The sequence below is a fragment of the Lolium rigidum genome, chromosome 3, assembly GCF_022539505.1.
Source record: "Lolium rigidum isolate FL_2022 chromosome 3, APGP_CSIRO_Lrig_0.1, whole genome shotgun sequence".
Taxonomy (NCBI): Eukaryota; Viridiplantae; Streptophyta; class Magnoliopsida; order Poales; family Poaceae; genus Lolium; species Lolium rigidum.
Genome location: NC_061510.1, coordinates 346,996,625 through 347,024,068, shown reverse-complemented (window position 1 = coordinate 347,024,068; position 27,444 = coordinate 346,996,625). Strand labels below are relative to the sequence as shown.

The 27,444-nt window shown below is 46.8% G+C and overlaps 2 protein-coding genes across 5 annotated transcripts; both read right to left on the bottom strand.

The window, feature by feature from the left end:
- Window positions 1–12,629: 12,629 nt before the first annotated feature.
- LOC124700227 lies at window positions 12,630–14,679 on the bottom strand. Of its 4 annotated transcripts, XM_047232388.1 has the most exons (4): window positions 14,406–14,679; window positions 14,097–14,315; window positions 13,129–13,278; window positions 12,630–12,873 (listed from the first exon to the last, which is right to left on the bottom strand). In XM_047232388.1, exons 1-4 carry the CDS (start codon window positions 14,432–14,434, stop codon window positions 12,834–12,836), a joined length of 438 nt encoding a protein of 145 aa, XP_047088344.1. In that variant the 5' UTR covers window positions 14,435–14,679; the 3' UTR covers window positions 12,630–12,833. The 4 variants fall into 4 exon arrangements, with proteins under 4 accessions (XP_047088344.1, XP_047088342.1, XP_047088343.1 ...); XM_047232386.1 differs by having other exon boundaries at window positions 14,097–14,679; XM_047232387.1 differs by having other exon boundaries at window positions 13,201–13,278; window positions 14,097–14,679.
- A 9,270-nt stretch (window positions 14,680–23,949) lies between these two features.
- Window positions 23,950–26,635, bottom strand: LOC124704006 (DEAD-box ATP-dependent RNA helicase 21). The gene is made up of 2 exons (XM_047236238.1): window positions 24,300–26,635; window positions 23,950–24,038 (listed from the first exon to the last, which is right to left on the bottom strand). The coding sequence occupies exon 1, from the start codon at window positions 26,586–26,588 to the stop codon at window positions 24,393–24,395; it is 2,196 nt and encodes a 731-aa protein (XP_047092194.1). The 5' UTR covers window positions 26,589–26,635; the 3' UTR covers window positions 23,950–24,038; window positions 24,300–24,392.
- Window positions 26,636–27,444: the final 809 nt, after the last annotated feature.

Genomic DNA, 27,444 nt, shown 5'->3' with positions numbered 1-27,444 from the left:
TTGTCGTCCACCTCCGGTGACACAACCCAAATAGTGTAGAGACTGCATCTTCAACATGGCGATCATCTGACAATGGTAAGCAAGTGCAACTACGTAGAAAGTTCGGCTCATGACTGCTCCCTCCGATCTATATTACTAGCCACTAAAATGAATGTATCTACCATTAAAATGTATCTAGATACATCTATATTAATGTCAAGTAATATGAATCGGATGGAAGAGTAATAACAGTAGACATGAACTTCAGATTAGGAAGTATCTACACTAAGATCAATCTGAAGGCGGAGAATCCCAAAGCCAAGTTTTTTGCTGCTCCTGAAGTTTATGTGTTGCATGTGAGCATAATTGTCTAGCGAATCTGCAAGAGTGATATTCACTTGGCTCCACGAGTTCACACTAGAAAAGTTGGTCCTGGTATGATATTCCAAGAAATGAGCAACAAAAACAACAAGCTGGAAGCTGACGTCCATGATTTTCGAGATGAAAAAAATGAAGATTGAGCTTTGCATACCAATTGTCAGAAATCAACAACTGAAATTTGATCAATCAGTGAACAATACTGATGCCACACAAAGGCCTCGAACCAGAGTACCATCTCCTGGGTGAAATCATCACACCCACGTCAACGAACTTCAAGCTTAGCTGCAGCAGACTGAGTAGAAAAACAATAAACACGGAAACTGTCTTCGTTCCTCATGTGCGGGTCCTCTCCTGCAACACCATACTCATTTACTCGTTGACCGCACACACTTGGATCATCTCATCGTGCACAACAGACACGGGATGGAGAGCCCGCAGCTGCCGACCATGGCGAAGCTTGGGGGACAAATGATTGCCCCGATCTGTACCTGCTACATTTCTAATGTGAACTCTTTCAGCAAGCAGTAGATCGAGAACTCCATCAACAAATTCCCCCCAGATCAAGTTCGAGAAGGGGGGAAACTTCAAACTGTAGGATAGAGATTTGGTGCACATGGCACCAGTGATCTCGTTTTTAAAAAAAATTAAAAATCATATTTTTGAATTTCAAAAAATTATGGGGAAAAATCCACACATAGTCAATGATGTATTCCACAAACGTGAAAAAAATCAATTTCAAATACTTAATATTTTGAGCTAAACAAAAATAACAAAATTGTAGATCTGAGTAGTCATTTTCAAATCTCCAAAACATATCAGATTTTGTCATTTTTATCTAGCTCAAAATAAAAAGAATTTCGGATTGGGATTTTGCATGATTGTGGAATGTATCAATGGAAGTCTTAAGAATTATTTTCATAATTTTTATAACTTACAGAAATATTTTAAAAAATTTCTTAACATAACGAGAGCACTGGAGCTCGGGAGCTAAAAGTACTTTCCGCAAACTGTACCACAAAATTATTGAAGAAAAGAGAAGGGGACAAAGATGTGGGAGCGACCACCGCTGAAGCAACAGGTCGCCAAGGATTCAACCGAGGGGCGCCGACATAAGAGCCACCACCTGCCCTGCTCCAACCCTCCTCTCTTCCAAGGATATGAGCTTGAGGGTGAGGAGAAAATGCAGGGACGGATTTAGATCCAAACGCACAATTATTTGTGGGGGAGCTAAAAACAAAAACAGCTACGACTACTAGACATGGCCGTCGGTAACGAGGGAGAGAGAGAGGCCAGCCGGAAGATCAGAGGAGGGGGTCAAGTTAAGCATGACACAGGGTCGAAAGCGCCATTGGGGCAAACTCTCGTACAGACAACATTCTTGTACCGCAACCAGTCCAAGACTTGTAAATCATCCATCTCATGACGTACTCTCTCCGTTTCAAAATAAGTGTCACAAATTTACCTAGATTCGTATGTATCTAAACGTATTTTAGTGATAGATATATATAAATCAAGATAACTTTAGGAAGTATAAGATTACTGAGGCTCACTCCACTAACCTACCTACAATATAAATTTACAACCAAGTTACGAAACGAAACAAAACGAGAAGACTTAACATACATGACACGAAGCTCTCCATGTACACTAGAAAGACTCTCAAGACCGACACCTCTATATGAAAGAGATGGCCACGATTAAAAGACCCCTCTGGAAAAATCAAGGCATAGCAGTTCTAATGATGAGGTCTACCTTCAAAGGATGACCCAAACTTCACGAATTTGTGGTGGGAAAAGAAGGGAATGACAAAGAACACAATGAACACAAACCAGGACAACAAAGATGGCGAACCAATACAAACTCGATAAACTACCGGTTGCTCCCAATGGCCCGATCAACCGTCCTGGTAGAATCCTTAAGGGGGATTGGCAAGACTTACTAGAATCTTGAGGTGGAAAAGATTGACTTTCTAATATAATCTAAAGAAGATGTTATAAACCTTTTTTTTTGCGAAGAAAACATCCAATCTATTCATCAACAATCAAGGCGATACAAAGAACACCAGAAGCAATAAGAATTACATCTAGGTCCGAAGACCACCTAGCGACGACTACAGACACTAGAGCGAGCCGAAGGCGCACCGCTGCCATCACCCCTCCATGATCGCAGCCGGGCGAATCTTGTTGTAGAAGACAGTCGGGAAGTCGTCGTGCTACGGCCACGGAGGACCAGCGCACCAGACACAGCAACCGCCGCCGATGAAGAGATGCATAGATCGGAAGCCTCTAATTTTCCGACACACAAACGGAGACGAACGACGATCGGATCCAACCGGATCCACCGCAGACACACACCGGCCAGATCCGACGAGATCCACCAGAGACAAACCTCCACACCCCCTCCAACAACGCTAGGGACGTCGTTGGAGCGGAGGCTGGGTGGGGGAACCTTATTCCATCTTCGCAGAGCAGCCGCCGCCTGATCTCTCCAAAGAAGACGCAAAACCTAGCAAAACACAAAAAAAACCGTGAGGATGGAGCCCTCCCGCCGGCGGGGACCGGGAACCACCACGCGACCATGGCTCTGAGGCCACGGAGGCGGGCGGCCCGGAGGCGCCGCCGGCAGGAGGCGGAGATCCCGATCGCCTTTTAGATCGCTTTCCTGGCGGCTGGTGCGAAGCGGTACGAAGATGTTATAAACCTGACAAGCAAAACAAACAACAAACAAAGCAAACCAAACATGAGGCATAACATTTTAACGTGGAAAACCTCTCCAAAAAAGAGAGAAAAACAAGTCAAAAATAAAGAGAGAAAAAAAACCAATGGGGAGTGTTCGAAAATACCATGGGTTATCTTATGACTCAATTAATCATAACCGACGGCTTACAAGAAGTATACATAGACGGTGATGAATTCACTTCGGCCCAAGCCTACAGGCTCTTCGCTCCATCGTTAGCCTTTATATTGAATTTTGATCACAACTAGAAAGTTTGTCGCGGCAACATGCCGCTCCCTTGGCCATTAGACTGCTGGTTATAGTATTCTATAAGTACTACAGTGTCAGGGCTACTATGGTTACTAAAGTACCATAGAACCGCTCAAAAAAAAAAAACTAAAGTACCATAGAAGCGCTTGTATGGAAGCACTGTTCAAGAAACATAAAAGTGATACTGTAGTGCCATACAACACATTTTCTTTAAGAGATACAATTAAAAAGGCAACAATATTTTCCCTGATTGAAAGAGGCGGTGGATGGTGGAGTGTCTTTGTTTCCGAAATACTACAAAAAAAATACTAATATTTTCTCGGGATGAAAGCGGTAGTGGGTAAGTAACTTTCTAGGTATTGTATAAGGAGACAATAGTATTTTTCTGGGGTAAAATAGACGACGGAAGGTGGAGTAAGTTTAGTTTTCTGATGGTACCATATAAGGGCACAATATTATTTTCCATGGGTGAAAAAGACGGCGAATGTTAGATTTTTACGAATTACTTCCAAAGAATTATGCACCGATGAAGAATTACGAACTGGTAGATATCGTCCAAAACTACGGGTGAGATTGAAAAATTGTGTAAAATTTATCGCACTTGTGCACTGTTGAGAAATTACCGTCGCAGAAATATACACCAGAAAAGAATTACTACTAGATAGTTAACGGTATGTTTCGTAGTTGAGATCGGCACACGACAAGTTATTGCGAAAGCTGAATAATTGAGATTGGCCATTAGAATTACTACGATATCAGGGTTACTGATGTACTATGTACTATAGAAGCGCTGGTGCGAATTGATCAGGAAACATAAAAATGGTATTGTAGCGTCTGTTGAAATATTGGGCCCACTTTTAGTGGCCCAAATTAGATTTCAGTTTTTCCTATAAATCTCAAAGCCCACATAGTGGCAGCCTTGTGAGTTTGAGCCCAAGTTGGTGGCAGCTCACTAGGGAGTGGCAAGAGGTGGGAAGTTTAGTCCCACATGGAAAGTTGGGAGGAAGTTAGACCACCTTATAAGGTGGGTTGTTCCACCACTAGTAAGTGAGTGAGAATAGGAGTGCTACACGCGCGCTCCTCCTCCTCCTCGGTCGTCTCGTCTCGACTCGACTCGACACGACACGTCACGTCACGTCACGACGCGACGCGCTCGTGGTGAGTGGATTGAGCCTCGAGCCGAGACTTTCCTTACTTTTTGGGAAGCGCTCTGCGCGACTGCTCAAGCTCTTCATCACGGGTCGCCTTCCGTCCAAGTCGGGCGGTGCTGCCTACCGTCGTCTTCAACGCCGTCTACTTCGACCCGTCGTCCCCGTCGTCAACAACGTTGTCATCAACAACGTTATCGCTGCGATATCGTCTCGCTACACCTCCACCGCCACCTCCACCGGATCGGTACGTGCGACATATCTCGATCTCGTTTAGCGATGGATGTTGTACCGTTTGCTCTTCTACCTGTTCATGTTGATCACCGCATCTAGTATGTTCGAGTTTCACATGTTAGTAGTTACTTTCGTCATGCTTTATATTCTGGAATTAATCATGGAAATTGTGCCTAATTATCCAACAATCCAAAAACCTAATTGTAGGCAATTTCCCGAGTTAACAATGGCTGGTTTTTCCGATGCACCGAGGCCGGATAAGTTTACCGGTGTGCACTTTAAGAGATGGCAGTATAAGGCCATGCTCCGGCTTACTCATCCGAAAGTGTTCGATGTTACCGATGGTTTACCCGAAGGAACTATATCTGATCAAGATCGAACAAGTTCAAGGAAAACAATACTCTCTTTGTCGGATGCGTTCGAGCATTCTTGCCGATCGTCCGTGTGATGTGTACATGCACATAACAGTATGGTAAAGAGCTCGGGAGGCACCGAATGCTAAGTTCGGTGCAACCGATGCAGTAAAGTGAACTGTACATCATGGAGAACTTCCATGATATCAGGATGGTTAACAACCGTTCTGTAGTCGAACAAGCTCATGAGATACAGTGCATTGCGAAAGAGCTTGAGCTCCTTAAGTGTGCCTTACCTGACAAGTTTGTGGCTGGATGCATCATCGCTAAGTTGCCCCCTTCATGGAGGAACTTTGCCACAACTCTCAAACACAAGAGACAGGAGATATCAGCTGAAAATCTGATAGCATCTCTTGATGTTGAGGAGAAAGCTCGGGCTAAGGATAATACCGAGAAAGGAGAGGGTCGGCCTAGCGCCAACATGGTGCGTAAGAAACCCTACAAAGAAGAACAAAGGGAATAACAAGCCCTCCTTCAATAAGCCTATGAAGACTACAACCTTCAAGAAGAAGAAGATGATAAACAAAGCAGATCCGAGCTGCTTTACATGTGGAGAGACTCGGCCACTTTTCTAAGGACTGTCCGCAGAGGGCAGACCGCAAGAAAAAGGCGAGGCAAGTCAATACGGTGACCGCTAGCAATGCCGATGGGTACGGTAATCTCTTTACTCGTTCTTTCGGTACTTCAATCTCCATGTTGGTGGATTGATACAGGTGCTAATGTTCATGTGTGTGCCGACATATCCATGTTCACTTCTTACCAGGTCGCCCGGGATTCTTCCGTCTTGATGGGGAATGGGTCACATGCTTCCGTTCGTGGTGTTGGCACGGTAGATCCGAAGTTCACTTCGGGGAAGATCGTGCAGCTCGAGGAACGTGCAAGCATGTCCCTACTATGAACAAGAATCTCGTTAGCGGCTCCCTTCTATGCAGAGATGGGTTTAAGGTTGTTTTAGAGTTGAATAAAGTAGTTGTTTCCAAGTTTGGACAATTTATTGGTAAAGGCTATGAGTGCGGAGGCTTGTTCCGCTTTTCGCTTCCGATTTCAGCAATAAGTCTCGTGAACCATATTTGTGGCAATGTTAGTGATGATACCAAGTTGTTTGGCATTCTCGTTTATGTCACATTAATTTTGGTTTAATGTCTCGGCTATCCAGCTTTAAGTTTAATTCCGAATTTCACCATTGCCAAAGGTTCTAAGTGCCATAGTTGTGTGCAATCAAAGCAACCTCGAAGCCTCACAAGGCGGCCGAGGAGAGAAACCCGGCACCTCTAGAACTCATACATTCCGATCTATGCGAGATGAATGGTGTGTTGACAAAAGGTGGAAAGAGATATTTCATGACATTGATTGATGATGCGACTAGATTCTCGCTATGTTTATTTGTTGCGAACTAAAGATGAAGCTTTAGACTACTTTAAAATTTATAAAGCCGAAGTTGAAAATCAACTAGAGAGAAAGATCAAGCGTCTTAGGTCGGATCGTGGTGGCGAATATTTTCCTAAAATCTTTGATGAATTCTGTGAGGAACATGGCATTATTCATGAGAGGACGCTCCCTATTCACCCCAATCAAACGGGGTTGCCGAGAGGAAAACCGCACGCCGACCGACTTGGTGAATTCCATGTTAGCCACCGCTGGTTTATCAAAGGCATGGTGGGGGAGGCTTTATTGACTTCATGTCATGTCCCGAATAGAGTTCCTAACAAGAATAAAGATAAAACCCCTTACGAGGAGTGGTCCGGGAGAAAACCATCACTTTCGTATTTGCGCACATGGGGATGTTTGGCGAAAGTCAATATTCCAATTACTAAGAAGCGCAAACTCGGACCAAAGACAATGGATTGTATCTTTCTAGGTTATGCTCCGCGGAGTGTAGGCTATAGATTTTTAGTAGTTCAATCTGAAGTACCTGATATGCATGTTGATACTATTATGGAATCTCGTGATGCAACATTCTTTGAGAATATGTTTCCTATGAAAGATATGCATAGCATTGCTAGAATTTCTACCGAGATAGTTCCTCGAATCTAGTACATCTAATGAGTATCTTGAACAATCACATGAGATTGTTATTGAGAAGGATGACAATGAAGCTCCTAAACGGAGCAAGAGACGAAGGATTGAAAAATCCTTTGGTGATGATTTCATTGTGTACCTTGTGGATGATACTCCCACGTCCATTGCAGAGGCATATGCATCTCCAGATGCAGATGACTGGAAAGAAGCTGTCCATAATGAGATGGACTCGATTCTTTCTAATGGAACTTGGGAGTTGTCAGAACGACCCCATGGATGCAAGCCAGTAGGGCCGCAAATGGGTGTTCAAGAAGAAGCTAAGACCTGATGGTACTATTGAAAAGTACAAGGCACGGCTTGTAGCGAAAGACTACACACAGAGAGAAGGCGAAGATTACTTCGACACATATTCAACTGCCGCCGGACTTACCACCATTCGAGTACTACTATCCATGGCTGCCTCCTATGGTCTTATCGTTCATCAAATGGACGTAAAGACAGCTTTCCTTAATGGAGAGTTGGAAGAGGAAATCTATATGGATCAGCCCGATGGGTTTGTAGTAAAAGGTGAAGAAAGAAAGGTGTGCAAGTTGCTGAAATCTTTATATGGCCTAAAACAGCACCTAAGCAATGGCATGAGAAGTTTGACAGTAACTTTAACTTCGTAGGCTTTGTTGTCAATGAGGCCGACAAGTGCGTTTACTATCGCCATGGTGGGGGCGAAGGTGTTATACTATGTTTGTATGTGGATGATATTCTGATCTTTGGTACAAACATGAAAGTAATACACGAGGTCAAGTCTTTCTTGTCAAAGAGCTTTGATATGAAAGATCCGGGAGAAGCCGATGTGATTCCGAACATCAAGCTGATTAAGAACGAGAGTGGGATTACTCTAACGCAATCCCATTATGTTGAGAAGATCTTGAGCCGGTTCGGCTATATTGATAGCAAGCCTTCTTCAACACCTTATGATCCCAAAGGTGACACTACGCAAGAACCGGAGGATTGCCATAGATCAATTGAGATATTCTCAGATCGTTGGCTCACTCATGTACTTAGCGAGCGCGACTAGACCCGACATCTCTTTTGCTGTTAGCAAGTTGAGTAGGTTCATGTCAAACCCGGGTACCGATCATTGGCATGCACTTGATAGGGTCATGCGCTACCTATGTGGTACAATGAGTTATGGGATTCACTATTCAGTGGCACCCAGCTCGTGCTTGAAGGATATAGTGATTCGAATTGGATCTCGGATGTAGCTGATCCGTACGCCACAAGTGGGTATGTATTTACCTTTGGAGGTGGCGCAGTTGTCATGGAGATCTTGCAAGCAAACCATATTGACGAGGTCAACTATGGAAGCAGAACTTATCGCTTTAGACACAACCACCGTTGAATCGTAATGGTTGCGTGAGCTCTTGATGGACTTGCCTCGTGGTTGAAAAACCTGTTCCGGCAATCCTTTTGAATTGTGACAATCAAACCGTAATTGTCAAAGTGAACAATTCTAAGGATAACGCGAAGTCATCAAGACACGTCAAGAGACGTTTGAAGTCCGTCGTAAAATTGCGAAACTCCGGAGTAATAACTCGTTACATATATTCAAACAGTACAAAAACCTCGGCAGATCCCTTTACAAAGGGACTATCACGTAATGTGATAGAAAGTGCATCGAGGGAGATGGGTTTGAGACCCGTTGATGTTACACCATAGTGGTAACCAACCTTTGTGATCGGAGATCCCGTGAATTAGGACCTGGGAAGAACAAACTAGTGGTTTAATTGAGGAGAGTATTCTCGTAACCCTCTCTATGTGAAGATGCACAACTCTCAATTGCCGTAAGGCAGGTTGGCAACAAGCCTTAATGTGTTTATGTTGGCTATTTTAGCAAAGGTGTCATGTCCTACAGAGCATTCTTGAAATAACACACCTATATGAGTCCGATTGTTAAACGTCGCAATCTATGAGATTTGGGTGATCTCTAGTAAACTCATGAAGAGACCATGAAGTATGACGCATATGCTTCACCCGCGGGGTAGGCTACCGGCAGCCATGTACCGGTCATGACTTTGAGTGAAACCCCGTTCACGCAAAACTTGCAATTCAAGGCTTAGTCCATTGTTCAAGTGTGAATGGATGTAGCTTAAGGTTCTAGGCGGAAGTTCAACTTAACAGCCTCCGCCGAAACACCGGTATATAAACAAGCAACGAGTATTGGTAAATCTCTAAATAGGGATTTGAGATCTGGTGGGGGATTGTTGAAATATTGGGCCCACTTTTAGTGGCCCAAATTAGATTTCAGCTTTTCCTATAAATCTCAAAGCCCACATAGTGGCAGCCTTGTGAGTTTGAGCCCAAGTTGGTGGCAGCTCACTAGGAGTGGCAAGAGGTGGGAAGTTTAGTCCCACATGGAAAGTTGGGAGGAAGTTAGACCACCTTATAAGGTGGGTTGTTCCACCACTAGTAAGTGAGTGAGAATAGGAGTGCTACACGCGCGCTCCTCCTCCTCCTCGCTCGCTCGTCTCGTCTCGACTCGACTCGACTCGACTCGTCACGTCACGACGCGCGCCGCGCTCGTGGTGAGTGGATTGAGCCTCGAGCCGAGACTTTCCTTACTTTTTGCAGCTCAGGAAAACGAACAGAGTCCTAGACGGACGCGTCGCAGTTAGTCGGTTCGGGTCGCTCCCGGATCGTGGGCTATAGGGTTTTCCGACTATATAATCTCTTGCCCGGCTACCGCAGAATAAGATCTAATACACGAGTTAGGGTTTCCACCTCTCTCTGCTTGCGCCGCCATCGTAGCCTACTCCATCCCGCGAGCCGACGTGCATCGGCGAACGGGAGAGCAGTGTCTCCGGAACCACTCGTCCTTGCGATCCCGTACGGGAGAGGGCGAACTAGGTTTTTGGGAAGCGCCCGCGCGACCGCTCAAGCTCTTCATCACGGGTCGCCTTCCGTCCAAGTCGGGCGGTGCTGCCTACCGTCGTCTTCAACGCCGTCTACTTCGACCCGTCGTCCCCGTCGTCAACAACGTTGTCATCAACAACGTTACCGTTGCGACATCGTCTCGCTACACCTCCACCGCCACCTCCACCAGATCGGTACGTGCGACATATCTCGATCCGTTTAGCGATGGATGTTGTACCGTTTGCTCTGCTACTGTTCATGTTGATCACTGCATCTAGTATGTTCGAGTTTCACATGTTAGTAGTTACTTTCGTCATGCTTTATATTCTGGAATTAATCATGGAAATTGTGCCTAATTATCCAACAGCGTCATGGTTCAATTTTTTTAAAGTATTCATAGGTAATTCCGAGGAGATGAACAAAGAGGGTAGTATGTATAGGGTAGTATGTATGGAAAACAGCGGATGATCCTAGGGCGATGATGAAATAGGTAGTATATCAGCATTACTACACTGTAGATGCAGTGCCAGGAGAATCAACTCGCACCGGTTAAAAGGTTCGACGGATAACGAAGCAAGTCTCTTTTAAGAGATAAAATTAAGAAGGCAACATTATTTTTCTCGACTAAAAGAGATAGTGGATGGTGAAGTGTCTTTGTTGCCGAAGTTAGAGCATCTCCACTCGTCCCCCGACGAGACCCCCGAGCGACGTTTTTTCCATCCGGACAGCGAAATTGGCCCAGTCGCGCACCCGGTTCCTCGTTTTCGTCCGGATTTGAGCCTATTTTCGTCCGGACTCCCCATGCCATCCTCGGTTTCCCGGGGGTCTCCCGGGGACTCCGGATGAAGCTAAACCAACCGCCCACGCCCACGTGTCTCCTCTTTCGTCCGGATTCCCCGAACCATCCTCTTTTTCCCCGAGAAACGCCGCTTGAGGAGCACACGACTGGGAAACTACTCCTCCCCACGCCAAATCTTCCTCCAATCCGGACGAAAATTTCGCCGGATTTAGACGTGGGGAGCGCCAACGAGTGGAGATGCTCTTACTACCAAAGAAAATGCTAGTAGCATTTTCTCCGGATCCGTAGCGGGTGAAGTAAGTATACCCTTTCTAAAGGTATGGTAGAAGGAGGCAATAGTATTTTCTCCATGTAAAATAAACTACCAAAGTTGGAGTAAGTTTATTTTTCCAATGGTACCTTCCCTGGGTAAAAAAAGACAACAAATGTTGGATTTTTTCAAATTACTATTGAAAAATTATGCACCGATGAAAAACTACTAATTTGTAATCATCATCCAGAAGTACGGGTGAGATTGAATAATCGTGTAAATTTATCACACTTGAGCACCGTTGAGAAATTACCAACGCAGAAATATACACCGTAAAAGAATCATTATTAGTAGTTAATGGTCTATTTTATTTTATCCGTGGAAGTTGAATACTTCTACTGAGAAAAAACATAACTACATTGAGGTTGATGATTCAGGTAAAAACTGACACGCTTTTGCGCCATTACCGTCGCAGAAATATGAATATGCGTCTTGAATGAATCACTATTAGTACTCCCTCTGTCCGTTAATAGATATCCAGTGGTTCTTCGTCTAAATTTGGATGTATCTATGCCTAAAAAATGTCTAGATACATTTGAATTTAGACAAATTTTCGGAAATGCATCTTGGCTCCCGGGAGCAGATGATCTCGGCAAATGGACCAACCAGAACGGGACAACTCGGCCGTAGAATCTGTATTCTTGTGCGTATCTGGTACGATCATCGATTTTTGGTACAGTGCACGTTCGACCGTTCTGGCTGCATTTAGTGAGACGGCCCGGATCGAGCTGGACCGGACCAAACGGATCCGAACGACCTGGACTGACGCTCAACGAGTTGGACCGGAAGCGTCGAGGCCCAACGGCACTCTGGTTGAGATGGCAACACGCGTCTATTAAAAGAGGCTAAACACATGCGATTTCCCAGGGGAACAGTGAGGTGACGACGGCTGAGCCAGACCCAGACCAATCGATGGGGGGCGCCATTCCTGATCTCAGCTTTCTCCTTCTGTTATAGTCCCTTTTCGGTTCACAACAACTGACCCAGTTCTGTGAGGAGAGGCTGCCCTCGTTAGAGCATTTCTAGTACTGTCCCAAAAAGTGAGAATCGAAAAATTCTAATTCAGTCTTTTGAAAACGTTTGTGTCGGTTGATTTGGTTGATTTTGCCACTCGCGTGGAACAGAAACTGTAAAAAAAAACGAAATTAAATTCTCGCGGGAGAATTCATCGATGAACACATATAGACGATAGTTATTGCTCTGATTGAGCACCAAACTTTACGTAATTTGAACTACGAACCAAAATTAACTAAAAGCTACCGCCGCGCGACCTATTTTTGACCAAAATTCAGCCCTAGGGGCCTCTACGCGTGGCGGCGGAGGTGGTGGTGGAGGAAGGCGAGGCGGTGGACGCGTCGAGCTCCTACTTCGAGTCGAGCTCGACGATCTCGAGCTTGACGCGGCGGACGCGTTCCTCCCAGCGCGTCGCCTCGTACTCGCGGACCTGGCGAACGACGTCGGCCTCCACCCGGCGCTAGCGTGCTCGCGCCTCCGCCTCGAACACGGCCGCTAACTGTGCGACGACGGCGTCCTCCTCTTGGTCATCGTCGACATAGTCGCTGGCGGCGAAGAGCGTCGACCTTGTTGGCGCCGCGTCCTTCTCCTCCTCCGAGCTATCGTACACCGCTGGGCTTCTCTAGGGCACTCTTCCTGGACGCTCACGGTGTCCTATCTGGTGGTGCTCGCCCTACCCTCAACCTGCAATTGTCACATAACATGGATCAGCAAAACAGGACTATACACCACATACTCACTGCCTCGCTGACAGCGTCATACTCTGAAAGTCCTTTTTACAAGTTCACGCCAAACCAACATATCAAATTCCCAGATTCAGTGCAGTCATCAACTGCCACCCAATGAAAAGTGAACACTGATCACGTTGATCCCCAAGAAACCGGATGCCACCGAGATTAAGGACTATCGCCCCATTAGTACAAGTTGTAGAAATCATATGCTTCGCCGAGGGAGTCGAAGGTTGTGCCCAAGCATGCATCTATGACCTCGTCGCCAACCTTCTCTGCATACCCACGGATTGATTTCTCCAGTGCACTCTTCCTCGATGCACATGGTGTCCTATCAGGGGGTGCTGTTCCAATCCTCAGCCTGATTTGTCACACCAGGATCTCATGTCAACATTTTTTGTGGAAATGCAAAGAGTTGTCAACACAAAAATATGTTTCAGGCAGCAGATCAAAAAAGTCAGTTATTTTTTTTGTGTAGGCACATGGGAGTTAATTGGTTGTGAATCTCTGATGGTCAACATTGTCCTCCACTACAGCCAGGTTTTACACACATGGCACTTCACTCGCAAGATGAACTGCTCCTTTTTTCGCAAAATTCAGTGCACAGCACATCTGTTTATTTTCCTCTGGGTGCAGCACTAGTAACATGTTCTTTTTTGGTCTACCTAATCGTGTCTACCACAAGTCACATCTATTCCAAACACACAATAACCCTACACTCCATATGCTGCATCGACAGTTTTACTTTCTGAACTTTTATTTTCTACAACCAAATATATGCTGCATTCCAGACCCACATTTCTTTCCTTTTGGTCGACTAATTCTGAGCACACCACTACACGAAACTCCATTCAGAGCACAGCACAGCACATCTGTTTATTTTTCCACTTGGTGCAGCACCATTACAATGTTCTTTTTTTGGTCTGCCTAATTGTGTCTACCACAAGTCACATCTATTCCCCACACACAAATAAACCTACACCCCATATGCTGCATCGCAGTATTACCTTCTGAACGTTTATTTTCTAAAACCAAATATATGCACATTTCTTTTCCGTTGGTCGACTAATTCTGAGCACACCACTACATGAAACTCAATTCAGTTACTAATGATTTCACACTTCTGGGTTCGAATGCATGGAGTAGAACTGACACCCTGTTTTTCTCAGCCATTCGTACCTTTTTGTCCAGCCCGGACACTGCGGATCCATTTTTCCTGTTGACACTGCAGAATCTGCTTGCCCGTCCGCCTCCTGCTCTCCACACCTTGCTATCGCCTGAACTATGCGCATTACGGACTGCTCCGGCTCCACCGAGCCCACATGGCTGCACTCGCCGTCCTCCCTCGCCACCACTGCATCCACACCTGTATCCGCAGTCCCCTCGTATATTGGGAGGCTCCAGCATGGAAACAAGAGCAAGATCAGTCGCGGGAACAAAAATCGGGAACTTTTAGGTGCCAACCGATGGGACTGCCAGAGCTCGCACCTGCTAACCGGCTCCATGGGGAATTCCATCGCCTCCGACCTGCTCGCCCGTGCAGGAGGCACGCCTGCTTCAAGCGCACTCCAGTGCTACGTGGTCGCGCGCGTGCCCCGGCGGCTGACCTCCGCCGTGGTTTTCCTCCCGCGGCCGCGTCGCCTTGCTCTTCGCCTGCGCCAACAATCTCTTCTGAACATCTGAGATCTGGGGACCTATGGCTCGGTGACAACACCGTTCAGTGAAACTGGACTTGTGGTCTAGGGCGCCGACATCTTCCTGTACCGCGGGTCCAGGTAGAATGCAAACTGTGAACCGTCCCGTGCCAACGTTATCCACCGCCTGGACGGGCCATCACCGTTGGGGGACCCGCACCTGCGTCATACGCCCCCGGACGCGTATTCTTCATTTGCTCGCGGCCGTACACGACCTTTTCCTTCCCACCTCCCCAATCTCCGCGTTCCAATCGTTGGTCCAGATATCGAGTCTATCTACTCCCGGGAGCCAAAACTCCATCCCCACAAATTTTTTACATCTAAAGATGGACAGAGGTAGTAGTTGATATCGACACACAACAAATTACTGCGGAAGTTGAATAGTGCTCGATCACGGCGAGCCGCTACAGTTCAGGAGAGAACTTCTGCTCGTGAATTTGAGAACTAAGACAAGCAAGGAAACAGGATACAGAGTACAGGCAGCGGCGCGTCCGGCGAGAGCAGTGCAGATGATCGAAGTGATCAGGCAAACACAACGCTGCTTATATCAGATGGGTCCTGGAAATATCCCTTCCTCCCTCTGCCTGTTCCACTCGACGACCTGCAAATCACACTCTCTTTAACAAGACAAGATGGGATGGATGCCCGAGACTCACAAGATGAGATACACAGAACCTACGTACCCAATCCGTGGGGCAAAGAGACCTGTAGTAACGCTGGAACTTCTCGCACCCCGACTCGTCACCTTCCTTGGCCTTCATACACCTGACGCACGACTTGTGTAACACGCGAGACATATCGCGAGCTTGATGCTGAACTCCCGTATCTAGAGTAGAGAGGAGTCGTGTGGTTTACCTGTGGTACTCGAGGTAGCGCACGTAGCAGTGGCGCGTCTGGTTCGTGGTCGGGAACCGGAAGTCGCACGGCGCGGTGCGCAGCTCGATGGTGCCGCCGTCCGGCGGCGGTGGCGGCGAGTCCGCCACGCTGCCGGGCTCGTGCGGCGGCCTCGGCGCCTGCTCTCCTCGGGCCACCTTGTTCACGTCCCGGCTGCGCATCTTGTCGTGCGGGTTCACCATGTTGTCCGCCATGGTGGACGCTCGGAGCCGGAGGTCGGAGCGGCGGCCGGTGGATTGTTCCGGCGTGGCACGTGGCACGTGGTAGCTGTACGCTTCCTCGGAACGGAAGCATGGTGTTGCCTTTGTAGTAGCGTTAAGCGGTGGAAGCAGCGGAAGCCGCACCAGGTGTTTGCTCCTGTCAACGGCACGTGTTGGAATGTCAGGGCATCTTCAGCGGGCGTTGTCGTTCGTTTGCGTCTCCCGAAATGGTTGAAATCGTCCGCGCCGTTCGCGGCGAAATGACGCATAAATTTTTTTTTCTTTCACAAAGTCATAGTTTACACTAATAAAAAATATAAAAAGGCCATAAAAACTAGGTGCGCTGACGAGGTCGATGAACTCCGGCGTCGGCCATGGAAGCTGGTACGCCGGCGGTGGAAGAGGTAGGGCAGGTTGCGGCAACTGCGGCCAGGCCGTCGCGTGCGCAGGAGGCTGTGGTGAAGGTGGCCAGGGATCCCAGGCCGGAGCAGCAGCCGGAGCGCGGTCGCTGGAACGCATTGGCGTGGCTGAAGAAGTCGCGGGCCTACCTGCGCAGCAGTGCGGACTCGCGGAGCTGGATTGCGAGCCCGTTCCACAAAGCGAGCTCGCTGAGGTCGTCGCGCTCGCTGTTGGCCAGTGCCATGACAATGGCCTCCTCCTCGGTAATGTCGGGCGGCTGGGTCTGCGGATCCCACGCCGGCCCACCGTCGTCGTGGTCGTACTCTGCGCGCTCCACCTGCTCGTCCTCGTCCTCGTCCGCGTCATCGTCCGCGTCCCCCTGGTCGTTCTCCTCTTCTTCCACGGCGATCTCGCGGTCGACGAACTCGACGTCCCCGAGGTAGCCAGCGCGACGGCGCGCATCAAACTCCCACGTTCCGAAGGAGATCCAGTTGTAGGAGTTGAGCGCGTACGCCGGATCTTGTTGGAGATCCGGCGGCAAGATGGCTCGGCGACGGTGCACCTCGTCCCGACGCTCTCGGCCGTCGCGCGGCACTGGGGGTACCGGCACGCGCCTGGAGTTGAGGTACCAGCCTCCTCCAGGCAGGTTTGCGTCCGGCCATGGCACCGGATGGTTTTCCTCCGAAAGGTGGCGCGCGAAGTCGATGCGGACGTACCGCTCGATCCGTGGCTTCTTGCCGGACCGCGAGCCCTCGTGGTCGTTCTTGGTCTTGCGGAAGGGCCAGCATTTCTTCCCCATGGCGTCGGTGGGGTGGATTGTATTGGCTCTAGCAATGGTGTGGTCGGGGAAATGAGCGCCGGCAGTGTCCTTTAAGAGGCTCGGAAGCCATATCGCCTTCAATATCCTGCCACTGCGACGCCGCCCAGCTGCGCACGCTCGCGGAAGCCGAGGCGCGCCATTAACGCGGCCCTGGAAAGGCTACAGCGCGCCGCCCGTAAGTAATACCACGGAAGACGAAGCAGCTGTGTCCCTGCCAGGCGGGCCCGTGCGAGGACCGGGCGGACGACCGCTGCGTCCGCGGAGACGGAAACCTGGCGCATATTTGTGCCACGTTTGCATCACCGCGGATGGCCCGATCACTATCCGTCGCCCCGCTGAAAGTGGTACCAGACGAATTTTCGGGTTGAGCGGACGCAAACGGTCGCTCATCGTCCGTTTGCATCGCCCCGCTGGAGATGCCCTCATATGCACAAGTTTCAGAGATATGTTGATCCAAGTAGACGTCAGTTCTAATAATACCGCTGCAACCACGCCAAGTTTCCAGCAGATGTTAATCCAACCAGACGCATTCTTTTGTTTCAAAAAAAAAAAAAAACTACACCGGAAAAACCGAAGCCAAAATGGAACTGGAGTTTCACATCACCATGACAGTTCAGTCTCACGTGTCACCAACAGGCTCTTACGCGTACTTGCTCGGCTCATCTGCATCACAACTTCAGATCCAAGCAATAACTAATCAGAAGCTTTATAAATTCAAAGGGAATGGTAGGTACCTACAGTTGGAAGTAATAAATGTTTTGTCCAATTATTATGCTCTCCAATTCTTTTTAGGAGCATATCAGTTGCGATCGACATTTTCTCTGAGCAGGGGTGAGGTATATTATGTTCACAATTACTTCATCCCCTTTACACCTTCCAATGAGAAACATGTACATGTTATTCGCAAAAAAAAAGAAACATGTACATGTTTTATCTGCATTTTCTTTGAACATGTTAATCACTTTGAAGTAACTTCATCTCTTCAACTTATAGAGCCTTAAATATCTGATTATTTGCTCTTGCGGATCTTTTACAGTGTGCTCGTGTGTGTCCTCTTGTACCTTTAGCCAAGTCTTTCAGTCAACAAGGCTAACTTTCACTAAGATCCTGGCTAGATTAACTTTTTAGGTACTCCCTCCATCCTCTAGATGAATCCGTATGTAGACAAAATTAACTCAGTTATTTATAAACGCATGGAGTACAAAAAAAACTCATGTTGTACCACGGCATGGGGGGGGGGGGGCATGGCCCCTAATCCCCTAGCTCGGCCACTTGCTCCGAGGAATGAGGTAGAAGAGTACGAGCATGCAGAGGAGGTGGCCAAGCTGGACTGCAGTCACTACTTTCGCGATAGGTGTGCAGGCGTTGGGTCGCCGGGAGCCAGCCTACGTGTCCTCTCTATGATATGACTCTCGTGTGAGTGAGCGTGTGTATTATTTCATACACTAAATTTATATCTATTGATGTGAGATTTGTGGTGTGTGTATATACGCAATATTTATACATGATTTATTGTGAGTTTTGAAATTTAATGCATATATCGTTTATCGATTAACTTGTATGTGTCGTTTATGAAATTCACTTTGGCCCTTAGGGGCATCCAGGGGCCTATCCATGTTTCGATTTTTTACAGTAGCAATTTTACCATGAACGTGTTTTGGGCATCGACATCCTTGTTTCTATTGATTCAGGTTTATAGGGGCAACCATGGTAATCCTCGATTAGGGTGCCAATTTTCACTAAGATCTTGCCTAGATTAGCTCTTTTAAGTACAAAAAAAATCCCTGCTATACCACGACATGGGGGGGGGGGGGGGGCTACTGGTGCCCTAGCTCCGCCACTGGCTCCGGGCAATGAGGTGGGGGAGTGCACGGTCTACCTAGAGGAGTACGAGCATGCCGAGGAGGTGGCCAAGCTTGACTATAGGAACTACTTCCGCGACAAGTGTGTGAGGCGTTGGGTCGCCGGGAGGCAGCCTACATGCCCTCTGCGATCGTGCGAGCATGTGTGCTATACTCTAAATTTGTATAGCTGTGAGATTTATGTGTGTGTGTATATACACTATATTTATAGATGATGTATTGTAAGGTTTGAAGTTTAATGCAGATATCGGTTAAGTTGTATCATTGTGTGTGCACCTTTGCTTTTGGTGTATGTAGTATTTTTGCGAAAAGTTCACTGATCTATTCATAATCCTCAATAGTACAAGAAATCTTAAAAGTAATAAAAATTACAAACATATCTTTGGACCAGCTAGAGATGAGTACAAGCACACGAGCGAGCCAAAAGCGTGCCACCGTCCTCACCCTCCCTTAATGGAGCTAGGTAAAGCTTATCGGCATAGAGCTTGTTGTAGTAGACAAACGGGAAGTTGTCGTGCTAAGGTTCCAAATGACGAGCGCACAATAACAAAAATCATCGCTAATGAAGAGCAGCGCGGATCATAAGGAACACCGATCAAAACCATCAAGATCCACCGAAGACACACCCCCACACGCTAGGGTGGGGGCTAGACAGGGAGGATTTTATTCCATCTTCAGGGAGCCATCGCCGCCACACCTTCCTAATTAGGACACAAAGCCTAACATAACTGGAAAAAAATCATCAAGCAAACGGAGCTCTCTCGCCGATAGGGACCGAGATTCACCGTCCCTCCATGGCCTGAAGGCCACATGAGGCGAGGCGGATGGGCAGCACCGCCAACAGGAGGCACGAAACCTTATTCGTCTAGCCTGTGTTTCCCAAGGGTTGGGGACGGAGATGTATTCTTCTGTGTTTTTTGATGTACATAGTTAATCGGTATGAGGCTTTTTCAGCTCTGCTAACTAGGAATTGTAGATTTTGTTGCAACTCAAGAACTATTCAAACAACAATTGTATAACACAAAGTGGTAGCAATTCCTAATGTGAGCCCGGTTAAGTTTTTCCTCTGATCTTTACTAATTCTTACACAAGTGTGCTTAGTTAAGTTTCTCCCTGTAGTCAATGCCGTTAATTCTTACACAGGGTCGGTTATTTGAGCAGCGTGGATACCAACCTTTCTTTCGCATGATATGCTTTGCCTCTTTTGGATTGAGGAGAACAAAGATGGAACAGGTAACACACATACACCAAAGTGATTATTATTGTGTCATGGTTACCATATTTGAGTTAGTACTTGCCAATTTACCAGTATAGAGAATGAAACTGTATGCCTTTGATCATAGTTTTTCTTTCTTACGAATCAATAAGCATAGTTAATTTTGCAAGTGGTCGCATTTCCTGCACGTCAGTTTTGTAGTATAATAATGGGAATGGATTTTGTAGAGATCTCTCACCCTCCTTTAATGGCCGGCCAATCCTTTTTTTTGGCTGTGTGCATCTATAGTGCCATTAGGGTGGTGCGTTGTTGCAGAGGCTGGGCGTAATTGGTATCTCTTGATATTAATATATTCCCTTTATCGAAAATATCAGATCTACTTTTCCTTCTAGGTTCATTCACGTGAGCTTTTGTTCTCCGAGTTCATTTGGCAGCGTTGCATCTTCTGTCAATCCAGATAATGGCGAAGCCAAGGATTGAGGATCATGCTTCACCTTCCTTGGATGACGATAGGTGAGGATCATGCATATGCATGTGGTGTTAGCGCTTGCAAATCAATCGTTGCTTTCTTTGGTCACTTGGTCAAGTTATGCATTAGCATACCTCAAATACTGGAATGATTTCTGCATTATTGCTGCATTGTGCCTCATTATGTTCGCGGCCTTGTGACTTATGTTCCCTGGATTGCCATTGTAATTTTGATGTTACACAAGTTAATTCTTCTAATAACCACTACTTCTACCATTTGAATAGACACTGCCTTCTGAAGCTTCAGCACTACTGACATAAGATTATAGAGGTGTTTAGATCAGCTTAAACGGTACTGGAATCAAATCATGGGGGCAATGGTAATGGAATGGGAAATTTCCAAATCTGTTTGGTTCATACAGGTAACGGAAAGGGATAAAACACAACTCATTTTTTTTCCTCTACCAGATCATGAACACCATGAAATTCTTAGAAAAAAAACCCTAATCTGAACAAAGATATGGAGGGAGGGCTCCAAAACGCCTGGAAAGAGGAGAAGGGATCCAGAGAAGGACGAGTACTTCCTCGCGTGTTGCTGCATGCTTCCTAATGGTGAAGTAGAGGATGTTGGGGGAGAGGTCACGGTCGCGGCGCCGGACGGTGGCAGGACTTGGTGGTCGTTGGAGGATAAGGCCATAAGGGGTCCAAAGAAGGAGCAATACTTCCGTTGTTGCTAAAGCAGAAGATGTTGGGTGAGAGGTTGTCGTCCTGTACCGCTCCTAGCGGTGGCGGCACCGGCAGAGGAACTTGCTGGTGGGTGGAGGCAGGACTTGGTGCTTGGTGGAGGCGCGACTTGGTCCGGAGGAGGCGAGGTCGGGATGGAGATGAGAATGACTCGACTCGGTAATTGTCTATTAGTGGAGGGGTGTGACCAGTATCAAGTTCCTGAGGATGTGGAATTTGTTTACAGGGAACTTGATTACGGGAAAATGGAACCAAACATACTTTTAAGGTATCAGTTACCACCGTAATCAAGTTACATGAAAAAAATAGTGAACCAAACACTTCCTATCTAAGTATCATACTAAACATTTATGTTTGCATGCATCCAATCAATATTTATTACCTTAAGGCTTATATGAAACTGAGGTAGTACATGAGCCTTATCAAAGAAATGCATATCATTAGAACATGTAATTTATTTAATAGCTGCCAATTGACAGTCGGTATAGGAATATATGATGTTGGAAAATGCATCTGATGTGCAAATTTAGGAAGTGTTTTGTCTTCCAGTTACCATAGTTTTTCTTTTCTGCTCTGAGTATATAGCATCCACTATTCTTGAGGACAGGCATCAATCGGTGCACAAAGCAAAAGTACAGTACTATAGCACCGTGTGTCGATGTTACCATTTTTTTAACTATCTGTTGCTGGATCAATGGTGTAAACAAAATGTTCAGATTTACGGCATGTTTACCTCATGTTGGATTCAGTATAGTTGCCATCATCAGAGTTGCACGGCTATGTACAGCTGGGACGATAGCTAGCATATCTCTTATCAGTGTTGATGATCCGCCTTCCAGTTGAAGACAGAAAGGAAGACAAAATTGCAATGCCACAACAACATACACAGAAAGGAGAACATATATCGCAATGTCACAACACCATATTTGGTAAAGCAATCAACAGTCAACCCCACATTTTTAACACACCACAGACAAGAATGCCACTTGCAAATTCATTCATCATACAAAGGGTACAAAACAACAACAATTCCATAGTCACAAGGTGCCGACTTAGATATGACGTCCAAGATGAACTGCAACAAAAACTAGATATTCGATAGAATCATACAGACTGAACCTACAGGCATGAAAATATATATTTAGAGAACTGTGATGGCAGATAAATTTATATGGATCTACACACTGACCATTTTCAGCACCTTAAACAAGCAGCGTCCCAGATGTGCCCTATGTGGCCCACCAGTGATGATTGACAAAAGTCAACATCACAAAGCATGATTTTAGGATATTACTTGGAACAGGTTGATCAACAAATGCCTACGCAACTGCAACTATAATTTTACATATGCCACTGCAAAGATTCCATTCCTATTTCCATACACTGTTCCTCAAAATGACAGGCGATCACTGTTCCTCAAAATGGCCACCAAATCTCGTGGCCTGGATGGGGGTGGCAAGGTAACCAGGATAGTGGAGAATACGAAGCAGGAATGGGGGTATAGCAAGGTGCTAACCAAGATAGTGGAGAATATGAAGCAGCAATGGGATGGTGCTTCAGGGTTTCTAGGGTGTCTTATGGTTGTGATAAAAATACACCTTACCAAGTTTGCCCTACCAAAGATTTGGCTAGCCAAAATTTTGGTTGATGCTTTGGTTGCCAATGAGTTGGCCAAAATTCGCTAGAAAAATGAACTAGAGTTGGTTAAGGAACATGCCAAAATGTTGGCAACTATCCACACAAACAATAATTTTTTGGCCATGACAAAAAATTGGTAAGGTGCATTTTGGTAACAAAGAGGTGGATAAACCCGAGTCCATCAATAGATACAAAAATGAAAAACTAGTCTAACAAATAGATTAAATACGTCTATTAGTTATGCCATCCTTTCTTTGTTGATGCTCAATGCAAAAATACTTACTAACGTTAATGAATGTACCTACCTTACCATAGAAGTTGAGATCACAGTTTAATCTCACAACCAGAAGCACGTGGCCACATCCAGGAATATCTGATCCAACCACATAAAAACCTATGATCTTGACAAAATATTCGCAATTTTACATCATCTACACAAAACAAATAAGGATACCCAGCTAAAACTTATTGGTTTCAGTAGTATAACTGTGATTGTAGAGGACTTGTAAATGGCCAACTGGGTAAACTATTCATAAAGCCACAACTCTATAAGATGGGACTTAAATTTTTGCTCTCAAAAATCACTATCTTTTTAACCAGATATATACACTACACACTGTGACACATACATTATCAACTCAGCAATAACAAACACAAAATATAAAACAGAGGAAGATCAAATATCTTATTAGTCGGGTATCATATGACTACTACATATAAATACCCAACTCTAGCTGGATAAACCATTAAGAGTAATCCGTCTTAATGATTCAATTCACAGAACCAACACAGATTGCATAGGTATACTTCTAGTTATATCATAGACCAAACTGATCTAATGCTATAATTATTCAACAGGCTTCAGTACCTACCTTTTATGGCCGTTGTTTATAACTCGGACGATGAGCTAAACAAAAGGACTTCCCATCTATTATGAAATAAGCATATACCAGAAATCGAATCTGAAGCACGCATTTCATTTTCACCATGGGATATTATCTCAGAGCAGTAACTGGGTCATTTCAAGTCCTTCCTTTTAAAGCATAGAAAACAATAGATAGCTATAGGATTGAATACTGAAATAAACAACAAAAAACAAGGAAAGTAACAGGCACCTCTTTGGACTTAAAATGCTGAAAGAACCACATAAATATCCACAATGAAGATCAAATTCAACATTTGCTCTCTGCAAATTGATAGAAAATGAATCCGAAGCAATGAGATGGCTGTAATAAAATGCACTGGGAATGTTCAACCTGAAACCAACACAACAAAAGCAGATAATATTTGGGCATGACACAGTTTGCAGCACAGCACCAAAAATACAATAAGATACACAAGTCCAGTTCTAGATCATCATAAATAAACTTAAGTTACAGCAATATAAAAGCTGGTTTGCAAACAGGAAAAGATAATGATGATTTAAATTGTTATAGAATGTTTGTACCTCATAAGAACTAATCTAGACCCCTCACATTCTAATGGAAGTTCCCCTCACAATATTAAAGAAGGATCGTCAGCTCTTTTTCGGCAGATTGCTTCAGTGAGATGCAAACACTGTGTCATTTCTCCTTGGGGGTCTATCAGGGACTGATCCTGGCTTAAACTTGGAGGCCTCGTGCCTTGCAAGTTCTGGTGGCACAGGACTATTGCTCTGTATAAGCATCTGTTTCAGATCATAGAAAATATCAGTGTTTTCCAGAGTTAAGAATGAAGTCGCAAGTCCCTTCTTTCCAGCACGCCCTGTTCTTCCGATACGATGTGTGTACGTATCAACTGAACTAGGCATCTCATAATTGATCACATGAGCAACATCAGGAATATCAATACCACGCCCCGCAACATCAGTTGCCACAAGAACATTGAACCGGCGGTTCCTAAATCCATCAAGACTGATTTCCCTCTGATCTTGTGACTTCCCTCCATGCAGGGCTGTGACGCGGAAGCCTGCCTTGTCGAGATCTTTAGAACGATTATCTGCTGACTTCTTTGTATTGCAGAATACTATGGCTGTCTTGTCCCCAAGATCTGTGAGTATCTTCTGGAGTCGTGACATCTTCTCTGACTCCTTCACCATGATGACGTTCTGGGTAATCAGATCTGTGGCCTTGCCAGCTGTGCCAATTGTGACGACGACAGGGTTCCGGAGGTACTTTCTAGCAAGGCGTTCAACAGCAGGTGGCATGGTGGCGCTGAACATATAAGTTGTCCTGTAAATCCTCTTCTCATCCAGTTCCTCTTCCTCATTCTCAGGTTTCAAATTACTTGATGGCATGGCATCAAGTACACCAACAACCTGTGGCTCAAAGCCCATATCAATCATTCTATCAGCCTCATCAAGCACAACATAATTGCACTGGTTGAGCACAGCATACCTCCTCTCCAAACAATCAAGAAGCCGACCAGGCGTCGCGATTACAACTTCACAGCCCTGCCTAATCTTGAAGCCCTGCTCCTCAATCGACTGACCACCAACAATGGAGACAACCTTAATGCCTAGGTAGGTTGCGAATTTGACAGTCTCTTCCTCAATCTGTTGGGCAAGCTCCCGAGTAGGCGCCATGACAACAGCATAAGGACCCTCGGCCTCATTCTCCTCGCTGATGGGCGGCAAGCGGGTAATGTATGACAGCATAGGGAGCACAAAGGCTGCAGTCTTGCCAGAACCCGTCTCGGCAATACCAATGACATCACGCTGCTGGAGACCAAGCGGAATGGCAGCCATCTGGATGGGTGACGGTTTCTTGTACCCAACCTTCTCAATCGCACGGAGCAGCTCGCTCCCAAGCTTGCTCTCGGGCCAGTTGCGCATCGGGCGGGGTATGCGGGATCCCTTGTAGGAGATGTTGAAGTCCTCGCGGAAGATACGCCAATCCCGCTCGGTCATCTCCTCGATGCCCTTCTCGGACCAGTGCCTGTCCACCCGCATGTCAAAGGCGTCGTACATCTCAGCGGCAGCAGCCTTCTTCTTATCCGCGACATCGTCCTCCGGGCGGTCCTCCACCCCGAACTTTCGGCGCTGCTCGGCGCGGGTCTCCTTCTCGAACACGGCCGCCGCCTTCTTCTGCTCGCGGCGGTCGATCCCGGCGAGGAAGCCGCGGCCGTAGAGCAGGCGGGCCTCGTGCGGGGTCTGGTAGAGCGCGTTCATGTCGCGGCTGGTGTCCTCGGTGTTCTCCCAGTCGAAGGAGAAGCGGAACTTCTCCGAGGGCTTGATGACCCGCTTCTTGGGCTTCTTGGACCCCAGGTACTGCTCCTTGATGGCCTCCAGCTCCTTCTCCCGCTCCCGCTCGGCCATCTTCTCCAGCCGGTCCTTCTCCCGGTCCTTGTCCCGCTCCCCGCGCTCCCTGTCCCGGTGCTCCCTGTCGCGCTCGCGGTCGCGGTCCCGGTCGCGGTCCCTGTCCCGCCGAGAAGGCTCGTCCCGGTCACGGTCACGGTCACGATCCCGATCTCGGTCTCGGCGGGAGTCGTCGTCGCGGCGGCGGTCCCGGTCCCGGTCGCGGTCCCGGTCCTTGTCACGGTCGGAGGAGTCGCGGTGGGACGAGGCGGAGGAGTCCCGAGGGGCCCCGGACGGGGGAGCTTGCTGAGCGCCCCCCCGGGGGAGCGACTGGAGGATGTCGAGCGCGGAGCGGCGCTGGTCGGCGACGGCGGCCTGGCGGCGCTCGAGGGCGAGGCGCTGGCGCTCCTCCTTGGTGAGGAACACGGGCTTCGCCTCCATGGCGTCCAGGGAACGCTTCATGGCGGCGGCGGCGGCGCGGCGGAGCGAGGAGCCGTGCCGATGCGTGCAGGGGGGGAGGGTTCGTGGACAGGTGGGGGATTTTCCAAAGCAGATCAGCCGGCTTCGCTACTTGTCACAGTAGAAGACCGACTATTCTGCCAAAGAGGAACGGAAACCGACCTAGTGGAGTTTGGGCCGTAGAAGGACTTCGGGCCTACAGTTAGTTTCATTTTCATTTGTCGATCCAGGGGAAAAAAAAATTGTCGATCCAGGCAGCTTGGAACACAGCGGGCCAGGATTTAAAAAAGAAACAAAAAATCGAGGAGATAACTTGGAGATTGAGCTGCTATGGTCTTATTTTGTATCAGAAACTAAGGCCCTCTATGATCCAAAGGAATAAGATTTTCTCCCTTGGTGCCACTATTCATTCCATTTGATTCAAAAGAATGGAGCATACAAAAAGTGGGAAAATCCCTTTGATTTAGGTTTGAAAGGAAAATAAAGGAATAATAATCCACTCAAATCACTTTTTACATTCATATGACAAATAACAAGGCAAAGGCTATAAGTTGCATAGTAATGACGCAAACTTCCCTTTGCATTTGTTTTAACCTCTCATTGGATTATGCTTTTTGGGTTTTTCGTGCATTTTACTGATGACCCACAAGTATAGGGGGTGTATCGCAGTATCTTCGATAAGTAAGAATGTCGATCCCAACGAGGAGCAGAAGGTGTTGACAAGCAGTTTTGATGAAGGATTCACTGTAAATGCTCACAGACAAGTATTTAGGGGGTTTTGATGTAACAGATGAATAAAGTACAAGTAAGTAAAATGCGAGAGAAATAATTGCAGCGAGTGGCCCAATCCTTTTTAGCA